Source organism: Piliocolobus tephrosceles, chromosome 4 (genome assembly GCF_002776525.5).
Source record: "Piliocolobus tephrosceles isolate RC106 chromosome 4, ASM277652v3, whole genome shotgun sequence".
Taxonomy (NCBI): Eukaryota; Metazoa; Chordata; class Mammalia; order Primates; family Cercopithecidae; genus Piliocolobus; species Piliocolobus tephrosceles.
In genome coordinates, this window is record NC_045437.1 from 151477873 (window position 1) to 151502460 (window position 24588).

Below are 24588 nucleotides of genomic sequence, written 5' to 3' on the forward strand. Positions count from 1 at the left end.
ATTAGAAAACGAGCCTGTAGAGAAAGTGAGATGCTGAGATTTTTGGCTAGATTGTTACCCATAATAAGCAACAAGAAATTGCCTCCATCATGTAAAGTTGGCAATATCAGGGACTAGCACGTTCCATGGTCTCATGGATGCAGAGACTGAGTATACACAAAACGGATACAAAAGATAAAGGGTCTAGTAATAACCCATGACTGTTGCTCTAAAAGTGACTTTTTTTCATTGATTTTCCCTACAGACAGGAAAGAGCAGTAGGTTCTGTGCCTACCCAGCTATCTCCTGCCCATAACCTTGTCTACACCCTTCACCTACTTCTCTTGTAACAAAAGGCTTGGGGAGAGGGGTAACCAACTATTGACTTTATACTTTTACTAAAGTATAAAACATATAGGAAAATCATTCTAGAACCAACCCTGTGGAGCACCAAGGAAACATTCCTCCCTCCACTTCTTTTTAACCTCCATCTCCCAGAGCCAACCTGAGGCTAACTCAGAATGTTTTTCTGGGCTGAGAGCCACCTCTTAAAGCACATGGCCCATAAGCTGTAGTTGGTAGGAGGGGAACAAGGGTGAATCCATACAAGATCTATCTGCCTTGCAACTTTTCTATCAAAATTAACTGCTGGGGCCGGGCGCGGTGGCTCAAGCCTGTAATCCCAGCACTTTGGGAGGCCGAGGCGGGCGGATCACGAGGTCAGGAGATCGAGACCATCCTGGCTAACACGGTGAAACCCCGTCTCTACTAAAAATACAAAAAACTAGCCGGGCGACGTGGCGGCGCCTGTAGTCCCAGCTACTCGGGAGGCTGAGGCAGGAGAATGGCGTAAACCCGGGAGGCGGAGCTTGTAGTGAGCTGAGATCTGGCCACTGCACTCCAGCTCGGGCGACAGAGCAAGACTCCGTCTCAAAAAAAAAAAAAAACAAAATTAACTGCTGGGATCTTCTCCCATACAGAGATTTAACTACTGCCCCAATGTCCAAGGCTGATTTCTCAGCAGAGAGACAGAAATGTACCTAAGTTCAGGGATGGGAAAGGCAAAAAGGGAAATGCTTTCAACAAATGTGGCCGGCACTTTTCATGTGCCAGGAACTTCCCAAAGTGTTGGGGACACAATATTGAATAAAACAAAACTCTTGCCCTCATGGAGTTTACATTCTTTCCTATATTAACAAGACTTCAGGAATGAAAAATGAAATCACGCTTATCCTCACAGAAAATAAACAGCAGAAAAATCCAACAAAAATAAACTCAAAAGAAAAAAAGGGGGAGACAAAGTCATTTTAGATGTTCAAACTTTACCCCTGCTCAAGCAGTAGGTAAAATGAAACATCAGTTTTAAACAAAAACAAATGTAATTCTAAGCTGCTTTAACCACATGCCACTGCCCTCCACTTCCCAAAAGCCCTTCCTTTGTTTCCAGTGCAGATAACTCTCACTTTTTCTAGGGTGTATTTGCAGCCTTGCAAAGATTCCTGCTCCAGGTAGTCAAGTCAATCCTGTCCTCCTGAGCACACTTCATTGGTATTCAATGATGAGTGCCACCAATTTGAAGCAGGAAACCAGGACATAGGCTAAGCAACTTGACTCTTCTTGCTGCCTGGCAAATTAGCACCACAACTGGTAAAGAAAGGCTAAGCCTTAGGGACAGAGGCTCCTGCCTGGATCTCTGAGCAACTACACTTCACCCACACACATTGGAAGAATGTCAACATAGAGAGAAGAAAGCGTGGAATAGAAAGGTCTAAAGAAAGAGTGAGCCACATAGCTTCTTTCCGCAAACCAACACTCCAAAAGGAAACATTAGGGAAAATACTGTCTTCTACAACAAAAGAGAAGCTTTGCAGCTAGGATAATTTTCCAAAAGCAGTATTTTTAGGATGGAAAAATTGCCTAGGTCTTTGGAATCTGAATTCTGATGACTAAACCTCTATCTCTCCAGGATGTAACATGTGAAAACTTAAGAAAGATCCCTGGCCATCTCCCACTCTGCCTTCTCCCTACTTCCCAAAGCCTACAAACCAATCTAGACAAGTTCCTGACTGTACCATAAACCATTTCTCAGGGAGCTGGAATGCATTAATACTTGACTTCAACTTGCTGGAAGTGAGAGTGACAGCAGGCAGGAGGAGACAAGTATAAGTGCCAGGGAAAGAGAGACCAAACCAGACTGCCAAAAATAACCAAGGCCTTAGCAGAAGCCTGGGCCACAGTATAACATCCTGCCATGGCCGGCAAAGGGCCTAGGGTCCAAATACTGCCCCTTTATGAAAGATTGACCCACATCTTAGAGGAAGGGGCTGAAAGAGTTAGGTGGCCTGCTTCTTTCTTGTCTGTCTTTGTGGGGAAGGGAAGAAGACACTGTAGTACACAAGGTTGCTTGGGAAAATGGATTATTCTAATAAAACTTTATTTTTTCAAACACAGCCACAGAGGCAGAACCTCATGTTTAACACATACAGACTTATGGATTTTTTTTAATATAAAACAAAGTTTACGAAAAATTTTTTTTCCACTTTTTGTATTTGTAATCCCATTAGCACAGGGACTTTGGCAGCAGGTGGGAGTGAAGGGCAGCTGGGCTGCCACTGGGCAGTCACTGGGCACAGGAAGAGAGCACCAGCCTGGGGAGTGGCTTCACTCACACACACAGGGATACTCACCTACTGGCCAACCACACCACACACACAGCACAGATGCAGACATCTACCCAGTGTCAGCCACATGCCCTGGAGGTGTGCTCCACTCTGGGTAAGCCCAATATGTGAAAAATCAAATAGTCAAAACAGTTAAAGTGGAGGGAGGTTACTTGCTTTACAAAAAGAAGCAATCATAGGCTGCTTTTAAATGGTCAGCAGTCCAAATGCATTGAAAAACAGCATTTGGTTTACACAGAACTGTTGACACAGATCTACTGTGTAAAGCAAAATGAACCACTTCTTGAAAAGTGTTCCAGGGCCACAGGTTCTTAGATTGGGAAGCAAGATGATAGTTCTGACTAGCTTAGTTTTCCAGACTGAAAGTAATGGAATTAAAATAATGATAACTGTAGACCTTCTCCCCTAAGGATGGTGCCCTGGGGCTTTGGGGAAACCAGGATGGAGGCAGAATCACTGCCTCACTTCTTCAGCTTAGGGCCTGCAGAAACTCACTGGTATTGCCAGTGACCTGTGGGAAGCTGGCACAGCCAATCTGCAGCAGAGAGCCCAGGGATGAGGATACCCCAGGAGGAAAAGAAGTTGGCACCAGGAAAATTATGGCCTGAAGAGGGAGAAGAGCCAGGGGAGGAATGAAACCATAGATGGACAACTCCTGGGCTCACGGTTTCCCTGGATTCTCCAGAGGGCTTCTCTCAAGCCCCTAGAGACCTGGTAGCCCAGTGGTAACTAGCCAGGAGATAGAGAAGAGCTTCTGAGGGCCAGAGGCTTAAGAATACATGGCCACCTCCCCTCTGGAGTGGAGACGAGGAGGCTGAAGCCTCACTGATGCTCCTGACATGCAGGAGATCCAGAAAATGTCAGGTTCAATTCCATGAGGAAGAAAACACAAAGACCTTGGTCTTCTTCCCTTACAAGAGGAACTGGGTCCTAGGAAACCCTGGAAATTGAAGAGAAATATGCCCTTCTTGCCATAAAGAAGAAGGGCAGGTCCAATTTGGTCATGTAGGATCTAACCAAAGTTGGACAAAACCTCACAAGCTACCGTGGGGTCAGCTTCAGTATGTGTTTCCACTGGTGCCAGCCCTACCAAGGTACTTAAATCCATCACTGTGGCCACTGGGACCAGCTGTCCTGGCTCAAGTTGCGGGTGAGAAACAAAAAAGTAAATTCAATCCAATGACAACCAAACTCCCAACTGCTTCTCACAGCCTTTGCTTTATGCATCCTCAGCCAATCCCTCAGTGAGCCCCAACCTCCCTATGGTCTCTCAGGGCCAATTAAAGGCAAATAAACACTTCCTGGCATGAGTGGAAGACAAGCAAACTATTAAATGCCAACCACCCCTTCCTCCTTCTCAAGCAGGTCGAAAAGGCTGGGCCTGGATCTTGTAAGAACTGGTTTCCTGCAGTCACCTTCCCAACAGCAGTGCTGGGGTGAGCTCACTCATGTCTGCTGGGGACTGAATGCCACTTCTGTTGCAGGTCTGCCTCAGTAGATGCTGCAGACCAATATAGGGCCTACCTAACTAGTCTATGACCTAGAAGGGCAGAGGGTGAGGGAAAAGAGTCCCATCAGCAGAGGCAGAGAGAGACAGAGAGAGAGTCCCTCAACCCTGCCTCAGTTGCCCGTGTGCTGTGTGCAACTCTATTCAAGAGGGCAAAAGAGGCAGGTGGTATATAGCCTAGACAATCTAATGAGAAAAAAAGACCAGCTCAGAAAAAATATGGTGACACCCCCGACCTGCATTCCCCAATATACTAGATTGAGCTAGTGGGGAGGGGATGGGGCTGAGGAAAAGATCATTAGCTGAAGTCACAGCACTTAAAACACCCTGCTGTGCCCCAAAATGAAATCCTTTGCAGAGTCGGTGATGCTATGGATTACAAGCCTGGTTCCAGAGCTATTTAGAAAAAAGGAAAACTTCGCGCCCTCCTCTTGACTCCTTGAGCAAACCCAACATCCTGTAAAATACTCAAGATCCCGGGGGTATCATGATACTCTGCTGTTAAGGAGCAATTGCCTTCCTTCCCTAAGGCTACGCAAACACACCGTTCCACAAGTACACTCCCATGCACGCACACACACTCACGCAGTTTCTCTGAGGAGGCTGACTCAACCCCCCACCCTGGCCAAATTCTAAGACACAAGTGCCCTTTGAAGCAAAGGGGCTAGTGAAATTCCCCGAGCTGGGGTCGGCAGACCCGTTCCTTCCCTGCCCATTGCTCTCTTCGTGGCAGGGATACTCACACTCAGGGCCGCCATGGGAAGGGTCTGCTCTGGGGCTGTCCCTCCCGCCACCAGCTCCGCTTATCTTGTCCCGGCCAGTCTCTCGGCATGGTCGAGCTTGCTGGAGCGAGATTTCCGGCTGCCCTGAGTCGGAGCCCTCCACTCACCCCCATTCCCAGGCTTGGCCCCCAGTCTTGGGGCCTCGACACTTGTTAGTAGCCATGAGAGAGTCAGTCTGTGTGGCCCCAGGAAGTAGCCTCTCAGTTTTAGTTCTCCTCAATCAAATTCAAGTCCAGGTCCCCAAAGTCCTGCTGGCACAGTGTCCGCTTGCTCAGCGCCTGCCGACCCCACCGCACAGCCCCCTCCTCCTCCTCTTCGCTTTCACTCAGCACCTGGGAGGAACCCCCAGTGGGGCTGCAGGAGGCAGAGAGGGGTGGGGGGCTACAGGCCATGAACCACGGTGGAGAGATGCTGCTGCCTTCCCGGGCTGTTTCTTGGAGACAGAGACCTCCTGAGTATGGTTTCTGTCAAACAAACAAAGAAGACAGTTACACCTGAAGGCAAGAATTCTAAGGCTTTAGGGTAAGGTTTGTAAACACTCTTTTTTTTTTTTGAGACGGAGTCTCACTTTGTCACCCAGGCTGGAGTGCAGTGGCACGATCTTGGCTCACTGCAAGCTTCACCTCCTGGGTTCACGCCATTCTCCTGCCTCAGCCTCCTGAGTAGCTGGGACTACAGGCACCTGCCACCATGCCCAGCTAATTTTTTTGTATTTTTAGTAGAGACGGGGTTTCACCGTGTTAACCAGGATGGTCTCGATCTCCTGATTTCAAGATCTGCCCACCTCGGCCTCCCAAAGTGCTGGGATTACAGATGTGAGCCACGGCACCCGGCGTTTGTAAACTTTCTGACAAAATTTGGAGCCCATTGTTTCCATTGGATTCAAGAATAGAAGCTCTGTGAGGGCAGGAACATCATCTGCAGTGTTTCACTACTCTGTACTGCCAGTGCCTAGTCAGAGTCAGTAAATATTTGCAGATGGGATGGACGACTATGAAAAAGTTAAATCAATTCTTAAAGAGGTTTGTAACCCAATGGTCTAGAAAGAATAATATGAAAAAAGTGAGCAAGTGCATACATACAATAACTGTACTCAAACCAGGAAGTCAAAAAACATTTGTCTAACAGATGAATACACTGTAGCAGCCCATCTTGCTTCAGCCCTCACAGAACCACTTTGAAGCAGTGACAGGCAAGTGGCAAAACCAGCTTTGGGCACAAGGAGTAGGTACTGATGATGAAATTTTTTGCAGCTTATGCATTCTCGGAAAGGAGGGAAAGTACCTCTTGCAAGACAATTTGGGATCCCTATTGGAAGGTTTAACATGGGTCTCATTCCAGTTTCTCTGACTCCCAGGATTAAGGCATTTCACAGGATGGGGGGACTTTCAGTACTAAAACCAGGACAGTCCCAGTCAAGCTGGGATGGTAGGTCACCCTGAGAGCTAAAGGAGGTGCTGTTGGTGGCGGGGGGGGGGGGCGGGGAGCGGTGACAGGGTAATGAAGGTAGGGGCTAGCTCAAAAGTGGAAACAGAACAGAGTCCCCACACTCCCATCCAAGCTGCTCTAGTCTTGCTGGTCCCACCTGATTCATCTTGTCAAAGTCCAAGGAAGGCCGCAGACGCCGGGGGTCCTCCTCGTGGCGCCGCTTGACCCCAGTTTTGCGAGCATCCAGATCACAAGGCTGTGAGCGGCTTCGGGGAAGGTTGCGGAGACCTCGAGGTCGCCACGGCAGCTCTGGGGAGGATGCAGGAGAGCTCCGGGCAGAGGGCAAGAAGCGGCTTGCCTGCGGGCCCAGGCTGGGTGACAAGGAGAAGCGGCGCTGAGGTGGGCAAGGTGATAAGGACTCAGCATCACTCTCCCAGGAGCCACTTTGAGGGGAGGCGGCACAGGGTCGAGAGGAATCTTGGGCCAGGGCCAGGCTGAAGAAAGGAGGGCTGTAGGGTCTGTGGGCTGGGGCACATTGAGAAGAGGCACTGGGAGCTTGGAGGAACCTGAGGCTGGAGACCCGCTTCGGGGGGCTCTGGTGAGGCACCTGCGGCCCACCCCCTCCACCACTGCCCCGGTGCTTGATGGGAGTCCACAGCTTGGAGGGGGCGGGCCGCCACACCGGCTGCCAGCGAGACAGGTCCACGGGCACTGAGAGTGAGCGGCAGTGCCTCTTGGATGGAGGGGCAGGGGGCACAGGAAGCTTCTCTGGGTCTGGGGGCTCAGGTCTTAGGACTTGGGAGAGGGGCTGCTCCTTGGGGGAGCTTCCCCGACTGGGTGGTCTGAGGTGCAGGCTCAGGCCTGAGGGATGGTAGCTGAAGTTGATGCTGTCCTGGAACTCAGCACAGGAACAGTGGGGCAGGCCTCTCCAGGAAGCACCTTCTGGAAGGCATTTGTAATAAAAATAATATTAATGATAGCTTACATTTTTTAAGAACTTACCACGTGCCACACAATATATGGAGCATTTTATGTGAAAATTTCCAAAAACCTTATGTAGGTGGTATCATTATCATTATTTCCACTTCACAGATAAGAGAAATTCAGTAACTTTCCCAAAAATCACATAGCAATCAAAAGACCAAAGGAGGATTCAAATCCAGGTCTGTCTGATGCGAAGGCCAGGTTTTTAAACCACTATGCTCTATTGCCTCCATTGTGACCAACTACCTGGAATCAAAAGCATTTCATCTGCTGCCTGCCACTCCCTCTGAAAGGTAAAAGAAGTCAAGAGAAACAAACACGATTGTGTGTGTCCTGCTCATCCCTCCCCCGCCCCTCCCCCACGCTTGCTCTGGATGCTGAAAAGCAGGCCTATGCTCTCCTTCCTTGGCCTTTCCTCTTCTCACATGTCAACAGCACCAAGTCAGGAGTTAGGACTGCCAAAAAGTAAGAGGTAATCAGGCAGGTAAGAGATCACTTTTATTCCTAGGGAGGGCAAGCAGGGTGGGGAAGGCCTTTGACAGTGAAACCTGGGCTTGGGAAACCCTAAGACTTTGTGCTGCTCATCTTCCTTTGTGTCTGGCCACCCACATATTCCGATTCCCTTCCCCTAGGCCTTCTCTTGAATCCAAACAGATGGAGGGACCAAGAGAAGGAAGGGAAAATGGACTAAAAGAAACAATCCTCACTCACTATATTCCAACCAAAATTGTGACTTTTGGGAGATGGCTCATTAAGGGACAAAGGGCCCAGTCCAAACTCCTCTGGAGTCCAAGCTGGCTGGAATTCTGCAGGGGCTGGATATTTGGGGCAAATGACAAGTATTAAGAAGTCAGACGTGATGGTGGCAAAATTCATACTGAGTGTATTTGGTCTATAGTTCTTCCCTCTACTAACCACTATGAGGGCAGGGACCATGAGTTCCTGCTCTATACTTATGACACAATACCTGGCTTTCTGCAAGTCTTTGATAAACAGGAGGAAGAGAGTGAATGAACATGTTTTTGCCAACTCACTTCCCTTGCTAGGTATCCTAGAAAAGAAAATGAGATGCAGAACAGCTGAGCAGCATGAGTTAAGGCGTTCTGATTGTCCACCAGTGATGCCTCCATCTAAATGTCCCTACGATCAGGGGCCCTTTAACTGACTAATTAATAATCTAGGAATTTATACCTCAGAAATATTTTCACATGTGAAAAAATGACATAGGTACAAGGTTATTCACTACAGTTTCTTTTTTCTTTCTTTTTTTTTTGAGATGGTGTCTCGCTCTGTCTCCCAGGCTAGAGTGCAGTGGGCACGATCTCGGCTCACTGCAACCTCCACCTCCTGGGTTCAGACAACTCTCCTGCCTCAGCCTCCCGAGTAGCTGGGAATACAGGCACCTGCCACCATGCCCGGCTAATTTTTGTATTTTTAGTAGAGACGGGTTTTCGCCATGATGGCCAGGCTGGTCTCGAACCCCTGGCCTCAAGCTATCTGCCCACCTCGGCCTCTCAAAGTGCTGGGATTACAGGCATGAGTCACCACATCTGGCCCACTACAGTTTTATGTACTGAAACAAGATTGGAAATAACCTAAATGTACATCAATAGAAGATTCGTTAAATAAGCCACTGTACATCTATGCAGTGTAATAATATGCAGCTATATATAACAAGGGAATGCTCAGCATTCTGATAGGGAAAGATCTCCCAGCTATATTAAAGTTTGTTTTTTTTTTTCTTTTTTTGAGATGGAGTCTTGCTTTGTTGCCCAGGCTGGAGTACAGTGGCGTAATCTGCGCTCACCACAACCTCCGCCTCCCGGGTTCAAGTGATTCTTCTGCCTTGCCCTCCCGAGTAGCTGGGATTACAGATGTGCACTGCCATGCCAGGCTAATTTTTGTATTTTTAGTAGAGACAGGGTTTCACTGTGTTGGCCAGGCTGGTCTCGAACTCCTGACCTCATGATCAGCCCACCTCGGCCTCCCAAAGTGCTAGGATTACAGGCATAAGCCACTGTGCCAGTGATTTTTTTTTTTTTTTTGAGATGGAGTTTCGCTCTTGTTGCCCAGGCTAGAGTGCAATGGCACAATCTTGGCTCACCGCAACCTCCGCCTCCTGGGTTCAAGCGATTCTCCTGCCTCAACCTCCCGAGTAGCTGGAATTACAGGCATGAGCCACCACACCCAGCTAATTTTATATTTTTAGTAGACATGGGGTTTCTCCATGTTGGTCAGGCTGGTCTCAAACTCCTGACCTCAAACTCCTGATCTCAAACTCAAACTCCTGACCTCAGGTGATCTCCCTGCCTCAGCCTCCCAAAGTGCTGGGATTATAGGCGTGAGCCACCAGGCCCGGTCCCATTTTTTTTTTTTTTTAAGGTACAAAATAATATATAGTATGCAACCTTTTGTGTTAAAAATGTGGAAATAAAATACGTGCAGCAAACCACCACGGCACATGTATACCTATGTAACAAACCTGCACGTTCTGCACATGTAGCCCAGAACTTAAAAAAAAAAAAAGGAAATATACACATTTGCTTCTTTTTATATACAGAAATTCTAGTCACACATACTGTGTAAGAAACTAATACTTTTAGGGAGGTGGTAGAAGCTGAGTAGATAGGGAACAGGAGAGTAACACTTTTGTCAGCATAACCTTTTTGTTGTTATTTTTAAATTTTGAACCATGTGAATGTATTACCTATTCAAAAAAATAGATTATACAAGTCTCCACAAAGCTAGAATAAGAGCAAACCAACCAGATAACTTTCATGCTAGAACATGAAAGACAACTGCCAATCTCAGAAGTTGACCCCAGCAAGAAAGTTCTAGAGGTAGGCTTGCTAGCCCTGTTCACTGGAAACCAGTGATAGAAATGTGTGGAGAGAGGAATGGGTATATACACATACACAAACACACACGATGCCTTACCAGACACAAGCTGGAAAGGGTTTCCACAGTTGGAGATGTCTGCATGATCAGGCAAAGGCTAAGAAAGAGAGAATATCCATCATGATTTGGATTCAGGACACACTGACAGATTTCTAGGAAGCCCTCTTCAGTTCTTCTCTGCAATTCATGAGCTATAGGGATGTTAGGGACATTAAGTGTTCTTCCTCTTGTCTTCCCAAAGTTAGTAAGTCAAACAATCCACATCTTCCAACATCTCAAACCCTTCTCCACCCAAGTTTTGTTGTCCCTTCTCTATCTGTGGAAAAATCCCTGCCCCCTTCCTTTTGGGCTGGGTTTTGAGCCATTAGTGGGCTCTTCAGGTTAAGTACCATGATTCATACAGCACAGGACAAGAGTAAAGTAGTAGCAACAATCAGCCTCAGAAAAAAGGGGGAGGGGGTCGTGGAGAAGCAGGAAGACTGGTCTTTTACCAGACTGATGCTGAAGCGTGTGCATTTCAGCTCATCCAGAGTCTGCTTCTGTAGCTGCTCAGTGATCAGGGTTATCATGATTCTCCCCAGGATATGACTTGCACACTTTGGAGCAAATGATGGATGTCTTCCCTGTTGTTCTTCCAGACCTCACTCGTAAGCCGTCTTCTGCCACTGCAGCACCATTCTAGCACCATTGGGACTTCCCTCTCCAGTCATGCCTGCTGAGTCTGCCAATTAGAGGGACCAGCCCCAAGTGATATTAGAGATGCACCTGGTCCAGAGATGGAAAATGCATGGCACACATACCACAGCACCCCTAAGCCAGGCCTCTGGCAGACATCAATTGATCACAGCTCTTTCTAGCTAAGCCTAAACATAGCTTCAGAAATTATGAACTGGCAGTCTAGATATGAAATAAAATAGAGTTGGCAATCAAGTTGAAACTTACTTGCCACCCTTAACCTGGTTCATGCTCTGTTGTTTCTAACTGGAATACCAGCACCACTTAGAAAACAGCTGCTCACGTGAGAGAAAGGGATGCCCAAATGATTATTTCCCTCGAGATCAGCCCAGTATTTTGTCTTCTAGTCAAACGTGAAAAGAGGTACCCTTCTCCTAAACTACAGAAATAGTAATAAGAGAACAAGAACAGTGGTTGTAGGCAAGACTTTCTGCTTCAGACCTGAGTACGTAGGATTTTATGTCCTCCCACAGCCTAAACATTTGATATATTATTGTTTTCTCATAGATAGTGTTTGTTTTCTTATCAAATGGGAAGAGGATAAGGAAATGGTCAGGGTAATTCCAATACATTTCAACTCTACAGACGTTATAAACAATTCCGTGACTTTATTCAACTAAGTTTTTAGCCTGATCTGATGCAAAGTCTATGGATACAGTTAACCAAGATTCTTTCTCATGGTCAACTTCTGATAGAAGCAAACTAACTGTATCAGAGAATAGGCTTCAAGCCCACACAATTACCTGAGGGGCCTTGCTCAAGGGAAAAGGGGAGGTTAAGCCAGTATCTTGATTTTATTCTGTCCATTCCCTGAAATGACCAGCAAGCTGAGAGCTTACCAGAGAATGTGTGTAGCATTAGCTAGTCAAGAGAACAAATCATCAAGAAATCTAATTATTAATCCAATTTGCTAAGAGTTTTGACAAATCATTTAATACTCCCTGGCCTCAGTTTACCCATATGTAAAGTGGGCAGAATAATCTTAACCTGTCACAGGAACAATATAACATATTAAAATGTACAAAATGTACCATCTGGCCTATAAAAATCAGGAGTCCACATAGACTACCATTTCTTGTTCCCGTTTGTGAATCTTCAAGGCCTCAGAATGTCAGAAGTAATGAAATCAGTAAGATGAAGAAGGCAATAGGGTCTATCTCTCTGGCTGAATCCCATCCTCCCTCACCTGTACACTAACAAAAGCCCAAGAGGGCTGTTCCTTCTGTGACCTTGGGGGCAGATCACTCTACAAAGAAGAGGAAATTATCTCCACCCCACTCACACCTCAGAAGGAGGCCACAAGGAAGAGCAGAGAGATAAACCTGTATGTATTTGGAGTTCTTTAGAAGAAAGGTGCAAGAGAAGTCAATCATCGTTACAGTTAACTATCATTTTCATGCATAATTATTACCACTCTGAACAAAATTCTAGCTTCCGGGGAGCTCTCTTCAGCTGCTTCCCCTATATTCTTACGGGAGAAGCTAAAGCTTATATTACTTCTGCTCCTGGTTTCTTAACTCTGCTGCCCTCAAAGATCAACCAGAGTGGGAACCTAAGTGCAGGATTTTACCCCCGAGACCCCAGGCCTCAGGCTAACCAGCTATGAGGAGCAGGGAGTGAAGCAAACTCTCTAGCTTTTCATGAGGCATTTGGACAAACAGCAAACTCCCAGCCATCTCTAGGATCAAGTCAAGAGAGTGAATTTGTGTTTTTCTGCCTTTTAATTGTTGGGATGTAGCCACACACAGCGGTAATTGGAACAATGCAACTACCACCACGCAACTGATACTCTCAGCCTGAGTTTCCTAAAACAGGCCAGGCTGAGAGGGGGAACAGAACGGAAGCCATAAGGAATCAAACCAGGACACAAAAGAAGGCAAACCAGCTCCGCGAGGGGCCTCCCCTTTCTCAAGCAGGCATTGAAAAAAGTGTAAGAAGCCCTCTCTTGCCGCCTTCCTTCCCCTTCCATTTTGTGTATCTGAAGGGTAGAGACAGCCCTGCACAGTCACTAAACAAGTTACAACTTCTCAGTTTAACAACTGGCACGGGGCTCAGCCCTTCAGAGAGCAGCAGGCCGCTAGGCCCTCTCAGCAACCCCACCAGGCCTAACTCTCAGTTCAGGCTTTCCCTCCACCAGCAGCCCCCAAAAATAAAGATCAGACCCCCACCCCATCTCCTATTGGATGGCAGTAACCCCTGACACTCCTGTTTCAGGGATGCTGAGGTTGTGCTGAACCTAGACAAGGTAGGATCAGGTCAGGCCAACAGGGAGGAGAGTCACAAATCCCTTGGGGACCTTCCCCCCAGGTCCCGGCCCCACACCTCTTGGGGAGACTGAAGGAAAACATGAGGAAGGCAGGGAGGTGCATGAACAGGTAGGTGGAGACCTGCCTGCTCTTCTTCCATATGGTTCTGCTGGGGAAAGGGGTGACAAGTGGGGAACACCCCTCCCCCCACCCCCATGAAGAAGCAAAAGGCTAGGCCCCTCCAATCTTCAACCTCTCCCTCTGTTGCCCTGCCTGTCCCCGCGGGGTGGGGCATGGGGCGTCCGCTGGTCCCCGGAGGTGGGGGGGGCGCCAGGGCTCGCTCAGGGGGGGCTGTCGTTCGCCTCTTCCCACTAGGTTCCATCATCTGGCCGCGGCAAGCGAACTCAGGACGCAAGGGATGGGGAGGGTCTGGGACTTAGCACTCCGCCACCCCCTCCCCCACCGGGTCCCGTGCTCTCCCCGCGGAGGCGGCCTGCGAGGCCCGGCCGCGCGGGCGGTCGGGCTGGGGGAGGGGAAAGAGGGAAGGAGGGAGGGACAGTTGAGGTGCCCGCCCCGAGGCCCCAGCGCCACCTGCCCTCCGCCACCTACCGCAGCTCCTCCAGCTCCCAGGGCCGCGGCCGGAGCAGCTCTGAGCGCTCCGTTCGCCCCACGGTGTCCTTAAAAGGCGCTGGCGCGAACCAACGAGTCCCTGAGGAGAGTAGTGGGACAGCTCTGGCTCGCAGAATCCCCCCGAGCCACCCACGGAGAGGGCAGCTTCGTGTCGTGTCTCTCTCAAAGTCTCTCTCGGACAGCGCTGTCGGGAACGAGCCTGGCGCTTTGATTTAGGGATGGGGGTGGTTTCCTCACTAACGAGTCACCCCCTCCAAAATATCGCAGAAAGTGGACTGTCCCAGTTGGAGGTACATCTTGAAACCCGCGGGGGAGGCCATGTCGGAAAAAGGTAAACAAAGGCATCGCCCCTGCCCTCCCTCCCTCCATCGGCCCAACTGCAGCCACCCACTCGGTTCGGCCCGCGTCCAGCAATTAGCCACAGTGCCCCTCACCTGCTCGGCTGCCCCGCCCTCCACGACCACCTCTTCGAAGGAAGCCCCCTTCCCCCAGCAAAGGACCCGTCCGCGGCGTGAAGGCTGCTGGGAAGTGTGGTCCAAACGCCGATTAGGGCCTGCTCGGAGTCCCAGGAGCCGCTCTTGCAGCTGCTGGATCGGCCTGAACCTTAAAAACCCAGAACTTATAATGGTTGCGGGGACGTTTCCACTTGGTTCTGTAATTTGCACTCACCCAGAACACTTTGTAAAGCTCAGGATAGCCCAGGGCTGTTCACTCCCTCTCCTGTCTCTCCGCCCCCCCCCAGCAGGATGAGGTAATGGGATTGTGATTATGACATCATAGGCGGTTCAGTTGCTTGCGTTTGTTGGGGGAGGTGCGGGGATGGGGGGAGAAGTACCGTGGTTACACTTTCCTTAAACAGAAAGGGAAGGAGGAAACAGGCAGATGGGGAAAAGATGTTGACGGTGCTATATTTCCACTTCAGGAAGACGAAACCACCTTTTATTAAGTCTCCACCACTACCACCACCTCCCACATGAGCCAAAGTTTAAGTCTTTTTTAAAGAGACGGAATGTAGACGTTAGTGTGTGAAGAGGTTGGGTTGATGGTTTCTGGCTCTTATGTAAATTCGAGTCTCAGCTAGCATCACAGATGGTTTAGGGAGACAAGCAAAAAAGTGGATAAAGGAGAGGCTTTAAACTGCGTTAGTGTTGTGATTTCTTTGTAATACAAAGTTTTCTATTTTTTTTTTAATTGATTGGAAAGTAGCAGTAATGCAAGTAATCTTCACTATTACACTTAGCAGCAAATCCTCTGAAAGACGTCTGTTTTCTGTAAATATTTTTGCCTTACTCAAGACTGGGACAGGTAAATAGCTGTGATCAGCTGGAAAGTAGAGCCAGTGGCAGGGATCTTCCTCACTGAGCCAGGGAGGGGAGGAGGCAGGAGCCACCAAGTCTGCAAACTGAAAAAGAGTAGAGGAAAAGTGAGGTACAGTACTAACTGAGAAAATAGGGGTGGAGAGATTTACCTTGCACTGCCTATTTCCCCTTGGCAAAAGGAGCAGAGTTAGGGGCCATGAAGTATGGGACACATGGTTTCCAAGAATTGCTCTTATGTGCCAGACATCATGCTTTTTTTTTTTTTAGAAACGGGGTTTTGCTGTTGCTCAGGCTGGAGTGCAGTGGATCATAGCTCACTGCAGCCTTAAACTTCTGGGCTCAAGCAATCCTTCCCATCTCAGTCTCCTGAGTAGCTAGAACTACAGGAGTGTGCCACCATGTCCAGCATATTTATTTCTATTTTTGTAGAGAGAGGCGTCTTGCTATGTTGCCCAAGGTAGTCTCAAACGCCTGGCCTCAGTCTTCCCACCTTGGCCTCACAAAGTGCTGGGATTGGCGTGGTGTCTCACACCTGTAATCCTAGCACTTTGGGAGGCTGAGGCAGGCAGATCACCTGAGGTCAGGTGTTCGAGACCAGCCTGGCCAACATGGTGAAACCCCATCTCTACTAAAAAATACAAAAATTAGCTGGGCATTGTGGCGCCCACCTGTAATCCCAGCTACTCAGGAGGCTGAGGCAGGAGAATCGCTTGAACTAGGGAGGCAGAGATTGCAGTGAGCCGAGATTGTGCCACTGCACCCCAGCCTGGGCAACAGAATGAGACTCTATCTCAAAAACAAACAAACAAAAAACAAACTGCTGGGATTCCAGGTGTGAACCACCACACTTGGACTACATACTTTGATATATATTCTCATTTTTTCTTACAATCATCAAATGAAACAAAACTTTCTCTTTGACAAATGAAACAGCCCAAGAGGTTAAGTGACTGCCCACATGGTAGGCAAAGGTACTATCAAAAAGCAGTCTAAAAGCCCTTGCTTTTCACCACTAAGCTGTTCCCCTTTTTATTATTAACCAAGCTTACTAATTAAATGGTTGAGTTAAAAGTAGGCATTGGCTCATTTGCAAAACATTGAAAGAAACTGAGACCCAAAACAAAACAAAAACAACAACAAAAAACCCTGCAAGTCAAGTTTCAGGCCTCATTTCAAAGGAAGGTTACATCCCCTTTCATCATCTATGAAATCATCTATGTTGCCTCCCAGTGCAGCCCAACAGTCCTACCCATAATTAAATCTCCTTATTCCACTTTTAGTTCCCAAGGATTTTTTACTCATGTCCTGCTCTTTTTCCCTGCTGCCCCCTTTTTATTCTTTTGTTCTTGAGCCACTGCTTTGAACTGCATCTTAATTGTGCCCTCACGGGCCAAACCCCATCTGTAACCCTGCTCCAGTGGGTTTCAGCAAAGGATACTCTCCATCCATATTCTGAAGGTTCCAGGGCCTGGAGCCAGTCATCCAGGAGGTCATCCAAAGGAGTGGAATCCATTGGCTCTAAGAGACTCTCCATTCCCTGCCTAGGAAGGAACAGCCAAGTGGGAGGAACATGCACTAGATTCAGACCTTCCCTTTTCACACAGTGAAAGCTAAACCTCTGCAAAGTGGGGAGAAGTAGGGCTAGGCCTACCAGTCATAAAAAGAACCAGGAATAGAAAACACATCCCTCAGCCTTCCTGCCCTGCAGAGGCTGGCTGGGAGGGTCCCAGGAATGTAGGGCTCTTCTCCACTGCCTGATATGGGCATCCCAGGAGTGATGGCTGAACCTCCCGTTCCTGTTTGGTGTTTCAGGGTGAAGCCCAGGCTGCCGCAGTGCCCTGGCCACAACAAGTATGGGTCAGACTGAGGTCAAGGTGAAGGAACACAGCTCACTGCTTATCACAGTGAATCAAGAGCCTAGATAGGGATTCCCCAAGGATGACACAGGATCAATGCCCTCAATCCAACAGAAAAAGTAAATCTTCAAATCAGATTAAACACCAAACTTCCCACCTCCCTAATATTCTTTCTTCTGGGAAGGATAACTTAGATATATTCCAACACCCTCAGAAATCAAGATATAAAAGACAATATTTGACTTCCCTTTAAAATAATTCTACCATTTCACAGTTTGTATGTATGCATGTAAACTTACATGTAATTAGCTAAGTATGTTGCAATTAGCTAAGCCAGCTGGAATCATGAGGAGATAGTAAAAATGTTTGGTAGGAAAACAATCTCATTAGGAAATGTAGAACTTTTAAGAGTTTTGTTGGCCAGGCATGGTGGCTTACGCCTAATAACTCCAGCACTTTGGGAGGCCGAGGCGGGTGGATTACCTGAGGTCAGGAGTTTGAGATGAGCCTGGCCAACATGGTGAAACCCTGTCTCAACTAAAAATACAAAAATCAACTGGGCATGGTGGTGGGCGCCTGTAGTCCCAGCTATCTGGGAGGCTGAGGCAGGAGAATCGCTTGAACCCAGGAGGCAGAGGTTGCAGTGGGCCAAGATCGCGCCACTGTACTCCAGCCTGGGAGAGAGTGAGACTCTGTCTCAAAACAAAAAAACAAACCCCCACCCCCCCCAAAAAAAAAACACTCTTAAGGGCTAGGTATATAACTTCTATTTGAGAAGTCTCAGAAACTTATTTTTGGGCTAGATTTTTAGAGAATTTGTTTTAGGAATGATGCAACTTTGTCAGAGTGCTCAGATTCTAGTATATTTCTATCACCTGACATTGAACTAAAGCCACTTGGTTGACATCTTTGTTGTGACCACCCACAACTGCACTTACTTGAGGACCTAGTGCAGAAAGCACTGGTAGCCAGGTGTGCACTTGCCATAATCTATCTGCTTTTGCCACCGCTGGAGAATAACTTCGTCTGTCTCTACTTCCCACCTGCAGGGAAGTATACAGTTTCCCACAAAGTGTGATTATACTGTAGTCGTCAAAGCAGATAACAACTCATCCCACACTCCCTTAATCCCCAGCCTGATTTTCAAACTCACCTGGCATAGCAAGGCTCTGTGCTAACTCCCACACTCACTGTCTGTATCCTAGAGGACCAAGACTCTTCACACATCTCCTTTCTGGCGAAGCAGTTTCTACAGATGAAAAGGGTATTAGAATAAAAACCAGCTGGCTACACTGTGCCTCTCAGCCACTACCACCACTAAAATCCTGACATCAGACACAAGTTGCATTTTGACTTTTGTTTCTCAAAGCTTGATCTGCAAGCTATCTGCATGGGTAGCACCGGGGGGCCTTGATAATGACCCCAATTTAGACCTATTGAATTATCGTTTCTGGAGCCTACATGTTAAAGAGCTTCCAAGGTTATTTTGAACATTTTTATTATGGAAATTTTTCAAATATACACTGAAGTAAGGAGTATGGGGTAATACCTTACCGCTCAAAGTATGGTCCCAGGACCAGCTACCTCACCATCAGCTGGGGGCTTGTTAGACGGGCAGAATCTCAGGCCGCAACCGCAATCCAGACCCCCCGAATCAGAATCTGCATTTAACAGGTCCTCAGGTGGTTAGTGTGCAAATTGAACGTTGAGATGCACAGATATGATGGACCTTCCTGTCCCCATCACTCAACACTCAGGGTCAATCTTGTATCATCAATACCCTCCCCCAGCACAGGATTATTTAAAAGCAAATCCCTAACATTAGGAATGTCTTTTTGTTTGTTTCACTCTAATGCCCAGGCTGGAGTGCAGTGGCGCAACCTCTGTCTCCCGGGTTCAAGCAATTATCATGCCTCAGCCTCCCAAGTAGCTGGGATTACAGGTGTGTGCCACCACACCCAGCTAATTTTTGTATTTTTAGTAGAGACGGGGTTTCATCATGTTGGCCAGGCTGGTTTTGAACCCCTGACCTCATGTAATCCGCCCACCTCGGCCTCCCAAAGTGCTGGGATTACAGGTGTGAGCCACCACACCCGGCCAGTAATTTCTAAATATCACCTCGTCAATGTTCAAATTTCCATTAATAACCAATCTTTGAGGTCCTCTGCATTGCGATAAGGATTATACCAAGATGATTTAATTCCTCCACTTTCCCTGCAACGGAATTTCTTTTTACCTACGTAAACTAGCGTCTATGAGATGCTACACACTAAAAGAAACACCAAACAAAGAAAGCTCTTGGAAGGGGCTAATGCCTCTCAGCATAAACACACACACCTGTCTCCCCCCAACACCTGCCACACCGGCAGCAAACGCTCCATCTCCCGTGGAAGGCCAGCAAAACTCAGAAGAAAACGTCCGCGAAAACGGCACGAGAAAGAAGCAAGGAAAATGAAACGCTTACAACACCCTCTAGCCAAAAGAATCTCTCCCAGTATTATCCTAGCGAATGGTCATCACTAGTAAGGCGCGATTTAAATCTCCCGGGGTTCGTGGGGCTGAGGAAAAGAAGAAAACAGAAAGGGTGTGGCGATTGGTGAGAGGGAGAACCAATGATGCGGCAGGCTCCCCGTGAGGCGGAGCTTACCCCGCAGCCTGCCTAACGCTGGTGGGCCAATCACTATCCTGCTCTGGCTGTGGGGCGGGGCAAGTCTTACCACTTCCAGAGCAAGCACACGCCGGGTAATGTGCGAGCCCAACGATAGGTCGTGAGGGTCTGGGCGCGCGCGCGGAGATTGGCTGACGTAGCTTAGAGGCGAGCGGGGATAGGTTACTGGGCGGGCGGAAGGTTTGAATGGTCAACGCTTGCGGCTGTTGATATTCTTGCTCGCAGGCTACAATTTTGGCCTTCTGCGCGGGGAAGAAGCTGAGTCCGACGTTGGCCTACCCAGTCGGGAGGCAGAGTTGCAGTCTGGTTAACTGCCTCCTTTCCCCCAGATTTTCTTTCATTCTGCTCGAGTCTTCGCCTGTGTCCGATCCCTATCCACTTTCCCTCCTCTGGTAGGCAAGCCTCAGACTCCAGGCTTGAGGTAAGTCCGCAGCCGTCTCCGCCACGGAATCACGGAGACCCCATTGTCCCCTTAGGGTCCAGTCGGCCCACACAGAGATTGGGAGGGCCGAATGGGCACTGTCGCCAGTTACGACCTGGGTTCTTTCTGGTCAGGAGTCTCGAGCTGTGTGGCGTGGAACAAGTCAAGACTCTCTCTTCATTCCATCTTTAAGGTCGTAAGGTTGCCTCTCGTCGGTGAATTCAGGTTCTAACCTGGAGCCAGGCTGTGAATCATCCTTCGGGAATGCCCCTCTTCCAATGCTGATCCGCCTGGCTGGAAAGGGTGGAGTTTGGGAAAGCTGAGGGAACTGTGACGTACCGATATAGATGACGTTTTCCTCCTAGCTAGGTTTATGTTTTTCTCCTGGTGAGAATTCGAAGACCATGTCTACGGAACTCTTCTCATCCACAAGAGAGGAAGGAAGCTCTGGCTCAGGACCCAGTTTTAGGTCTAATCAAAGGAAAATGTTAAACCTGCTCCTGGAGAGAGAGACTTCCTTTACTGTCTGTCCAGATGGCCCTAGCACTCCTGTGGGCAAATTTATTGGTGATTCTGCAAACCTAAGCATTTTGTCTGGGTAAATATACTTTTATTTTTACACTTTATTGCCTTTCCTATTTCCAAACAATTGGGTTTGTTTGTTGGTTTGTTTTCAGTTATCCTGGCTCAAAGGTCAGGGTTTAAGTCTCTGGCCGGGCGCGGTGGCTCAAGCCTGTAATCCCAGCACTTTGGGAGGCCGAGACGGGCGGATCACAAGGTCAGGAGATCGAGACCATCTCTGGCTAACATGGTGAAACCCCGTCTCTACTAAAAAAATACAAAAAACTAGCCGGGCGCGGTGGCTGGCGCCTGTAGTCCCAGCTACCCGGAGGCTGAGGCAGGAGAATGGCGTAAACCCGGGAGGCGGAGCTTGCAGTGAGCTGAGATCCAGCCACTGCACTCCAGCCTGGGCGACAGAGCGAGACTCCGTCTCAAAAAAAAAAAAAAAAAAAAAGTCTCAGCTCTGCCCTTGACTGTGTAACCCTTTTGAGTTCTTTTCAGTGACAAGAAATTATAGTCTCAGCCAGGCGAGTTGGCTCATGCCTGTAATCTCTGCACTTTGGGAGGCTAAGGAGGGCGGATCGCCTGAGTCCAGGAGTTCAAGACCAACCTGGGCAACATGGCAAGACCCCGTCTCTACAAGAAATATTAAAAATTAGCTGAGTGTGGTGATGTGCGCCTATAGTCCCAGCTACTCGGGAGGCTGAGGTGGGAGGATTGCTTGAGCCCGGGAGCTGGAGGCTGCAGTTAGCCAAGATTGCCTCACTGCACTTCAGTTTGGGAAACAGAGTGAGACTCTATCTCCAAAAGAAAAGACAAGAAATAAATAATAATCTCTTCCTATCTTACTAGGATCTTGTGAGAATCAAATGATGTGATATCTGGGAAAAGTCTTTGAAAACCACCGCATTACGAGTCGGTCACTTTATTAGTATTAATATTAGCGTTATTGCAGTTGTACTTTGAATTCTGATCATACCATGTCTCAACTAGCAAACGAAGAGAAGTAGTACCTGAGAAAAACTAGGGACTCCAGGGAGAAATCAAGCTTGTGTTCATAGTGCTCAGGACAGGGAATGTGGAGTCAAGATCCTCCTTGGCCAATAAACTCTGGGCCTCAAAAAAAAAAAAAAAGTATCTGTTTCAATATGTTGGTAAGGAAAAAATGAGGTACAGATTATGATAGTGGGAGACTTTTCTCAGCCCAGTCTGAGATATTTCCAAAAAGCAATTAGATTTATTTGGACACTGTTCAGATAATCTGATAGTCATTAAGGGGTGTTTCAAATGAAGAGGATTGGCCAGGCGCTGTGGCTCACACCTGTAATCCCAGCACTTTGGGAGGCCGAGGTGGGCAGATCACCTGAGGTTAGGAGTTCAAGACCAGCCTGGCTGACATGGTGAAGCCCCATCTCTACTACAAATAGCTGGGCGTGGTGGCAGGTGCCTGTGATCCCAGCTATTTGGGAGGCTGAGGCAGGAGAATCGCTTGAACCCGGGAGGTGGAGGTTGCAGTGAGCCAAGATTGTGCCACTGCACTCGAGCCGGGGAGACAGAGCAAGACTCCATCGCAAAAAAAAAAGAAAAAAAAAAAAAGAGGATGACATGATCTTTGACTTTTAAGGATATAACAATCTAATGGAAATTTCGATGTACTATTATGTCTCAACAGAGGAACCCCAAAACGTTGCCTCGATCTTTCGAATCTTAGCAGTGGGGAGATAACTGCCACTCAGCTTACCACTTCTGCAGACCTTGATGAAACTGGTAGGGAGAAGGGAGATAAAGGCCTCGAAGGGAAGAATAACTTTTAAGGGAGAAAACAGGGAAGTAGGATAGAGACAGAAGGTGGTGAAAGTCTGAAAAGAGTCTGCCTAGAGAGATGGAATTTTGTGGGTAACTAGAGAATTTTTGAGAATGATTAAGCCAATGGGATGAGAACAATAATAACACTAATAGGAGCTACTTTGCATTTGAAAATGTTAGACAAGTAGGAACATATTTTGTTGACTGATTAACGGTGGGAATGAAAGTATAGTCATTAGGATATGAGAAGTTTTGTGCCTTAGTCTAATCTCAGCAGAGGCAAAGAAACCAGCATAAAGAAATATGTTGTTGGCCAGGTGCAGTGGCTTATGTCTGTAATCCGGACACTTTGGGAGGCCAAGGTGGGCAGATCACGAGGTCAAGAGATCGAGACCATCCTGGCCAACATGGTGAAACCCCATCTCTACTAAAAAACAAAAATTAGCTTGGCGTGGTGGCACGTGCCTGTAGTCCCAGCTATTCGGGAGGCGGAGGCAGGAGAATCGGTTGAACCCGGGAGGCGGAGGTTGCAGTGAGCCAAGATAGCACCAATGCACTCCCACCTGCCGACAGAACGAGACTGCGTCTCAAAGAAAAAGAAATACGTTGTCAACTAATTCTTAAATGTTTTATATAAAGTATTCCAAAAGGAATGTTTCATAAGTTAACCTTCCAGAATTCTAATTTCAGATTTTCTGAGTGATAACATTTCTTTTCTACTCATAAAAAGAAAAACAAAAAACTCCATAGGTAGCAAAGTGCAGTGTTTCCCAGCACTTCTTCTTTCAGTGACACATATAAAACCTTAAGTTTCTGTGAAATTGTACCTTGTACTGTGAAATGGGTATCAATAGAGAGGCTTTGTATTCAAAAGCTCAGTCCTTGAAATTAATATGGCTTACTGGTAATGAAGAAAATCTGAAGGAAAAACAGGATGCATGGACACAAATAACTCCTTTTACTGATTCTTTATATGTGATTGCAGGTCACCTGGATTCTTCAGGACTTCAGGAAGTACGTTTAGCCGGGATGTAAGTTCTGTTGCTAAATGAACCCCATGCAAAAGCTTTTTAGCACCGGTCATAGAGATTTTATCCTGTGCAGACTCTGCAGAGTGCAAAACCTTTCATATTGGGTATAAGTGGGCTTTGAGGCCTAGTTCCTTACCTTGAACAGTTTCTAAGTTTTCCAGATCTAAATAGTGTTGTGAACATGAAGGCTATTCATTTTAACTATCATAATCAGAAGTATCTATAAGGAAATGAAGGAAAATGGTGTACTACACTTATATAGGCTTTATTTGAATGTGAAAAGTGCTGTATCTTAGTAATTCAAAGTACAGAGTGGCCGGGCGCGGTGGCTTACATCTGTAGTAATCCCAGCACTTTGGGAGGCCAAGGCAGGCGGATCAGTTGAGGTCAGGAGTTCAAGACCTGCCTGCCCATCATGCGGAAACCCCGTCTCTATTAAAAATACAAAAATTAGCTGGGTGTGGTGGCACATGCCTGTAATCGCAGCTACTTGGGAGGTTGAGGCAGGAGAATTGCTTGAGCCCAGGAGGCGGAGGTTGCAGTGAGTGGAGACCACACCACTGCCCTCCAGCCTGGGCGACAGAGCGAGACTGCATCTTAAAAAGATAAAAGAAAGTACAGAGTGTAGGATCTGGAATCAGTGTCTGGATTCCTGGCTTACTACTTCATTCACCAGTTGTGACTCTGACAAGTTTTTTTTAACTTCATTAGACCTTAATTTTTTTTATTTGTAACATGGAGACAATAATAGCACTTCTCATAAAGTAGCTATTGTAAGGATTAAATAAACTGTGTATCTAACACATACTAAGCATTTTATTTATGTATTTATTTTTATTTTTGAGATGGAGTCTGGCTCTGTTGCCAAGGATGGAGTGCAGTGGCACTATCTTGACTCACTGCAACCTCTGCCTCCCTGGGTTCAAGCGATTCAAGCAATTCTCCTGCCTCAGCTTCCTGAGTAGCTGGGATTACAGGCGTCCGCCACCATGCCTGGCTGATTTTTGTATTTTTAGTAGAGACGAGGCTTCACCATGCTGGCCAGGCTGGTCTTGA

At 47.6% G+C, this 24588-nt stretch overlaps 3 protein-coding genes across 3 annotated transcripts in view; 1 reads left to right on the forward strand and 2 right to left on the reverse strand.

The window, feature by feature from the left end:
* Nucleotides 1-2379: 2379 nt before the first annotated feature.
* FAM53C (family with sequence similarity 53 member C) lies at nucleotides 2380-14249 on the reverse strand. The gene is made up of 5 exons (XM_023195437.2): nucleotides 13850-14249; nucleotides 10751-10980; nucleotides 10299-10356; nucleotides 6535-7319; nucleotides 2380-5413 (listed from the first exon to the last, which is right to left on the reverse strand). Exons 2-5 carry the CDS (start codon nucleotides 10826-10828, stop codon nucleotides 5156-5158), a joined length of 1179 nt encoding a protein of 392 aa, XP_023051205.1. The 5' UTR covers nucleotides 10829-10980; nucleotides 13850-14249; the 3' UTR covers nucleotides 2380-5155.
* Nucleotides 14250-17982: 3733 nt separating this feature from the next.
* LOC111528679 (oocyte-specific histone RNA stem-loop-binding protein 2-like) lies at nucleotides 17983-19597 on the reverse strand. The gene is made up of 3 exons (XM_023195444.2): nucleotides 19383-19597; nucleotides 18199-18294; nucleotides 17983-18088 (listed from the first exon to the last, which is right to left on the reverse strand). The coding sequence occupies exons 1-3, from the start codon at nucleotides 19424-19426 to the stop codon at nucleotides 17992-17994; spliced, it is 237 nt and encodes a 78-aa protein (XP_023051212.1). The 5' UTR covers nucleotides 19427-19597; the 3' UTR covers nucleotides 17983-17991.
* Nucleotides 19598-19851: 254 nt separating this feature from the next.
* The window catches only part of CDC25C (cell division cycle 25C), a 50885-nt gene continuing 46148 nt past the window's right edge, over nucleotides 19852-24588 (forward strand). The window contains exons 1-4 of the mRNA XM_023195423.1: nucleotides 19852-20134; nucleotides 20504-20732; nucleotides 22368-22462; nucleotides 23487-23532. Coding sequence (XP_023051191.1) covers nucleotides 20539-20732; nucleotides 22368-22462; nucleotides 23487-23532 — 335 coding nt within the window. The 5' untranslated portion in view covers nucleotides 19852-20134; nucleotides 20504-20538. The remainder of the gene's footprint in view (nucleotides 20135-20503; nucleotides 20733-22367; nucleotides 22463-23486; nucleotides 23533-24588) is intronic.

Bases quoted from the DNA above. Each gene is read 5' to 3' on its own strand.
- LOC111528679 (XM_023195444.2), bottom strand. From the start codon at position 19,426: ATGGAGCGTTTGCTGCCGGTGTGGCAGGTGTTGGGGGGAGACAG. The intron at 18,295-19,382 runs GTGTGTGTGTTT...TTTCATCTGTAG, and splicing joins CAGGTGTTGGGGGGAGACAG to AAACTGCTTCGCCAGAAAGG. The intron at 18,089-18,198 runs GTGAGTTTGAAA...ACTTCCCTGCAG, and splicing joins ACAGAGCCTTGCTATGCCAG to GTGGGAAGTAGAGACAGACG.
- FAM53C (XM_023195437.2), bottom strand. From the start codon at position 10,828: ATGATAACCCTGATCACTGAGCAGCTACAGAAGCAGACTCTGGATGAG. The intron at 10,357-10,750 runs GTAAAAGACCAG...TCTCTTTCTTAG, and splicing joins CACGCTTCAGCATCAGTCTG to CCTTTGCCTGATCATGCAGA. The intron at 5,414-6,534 runs GTGGGACCAGCA...TTTGTTTGACAG, and splicing joins ACTTTGACAAGATGAATCAG to AAACCATACTCAGGAGGTCT.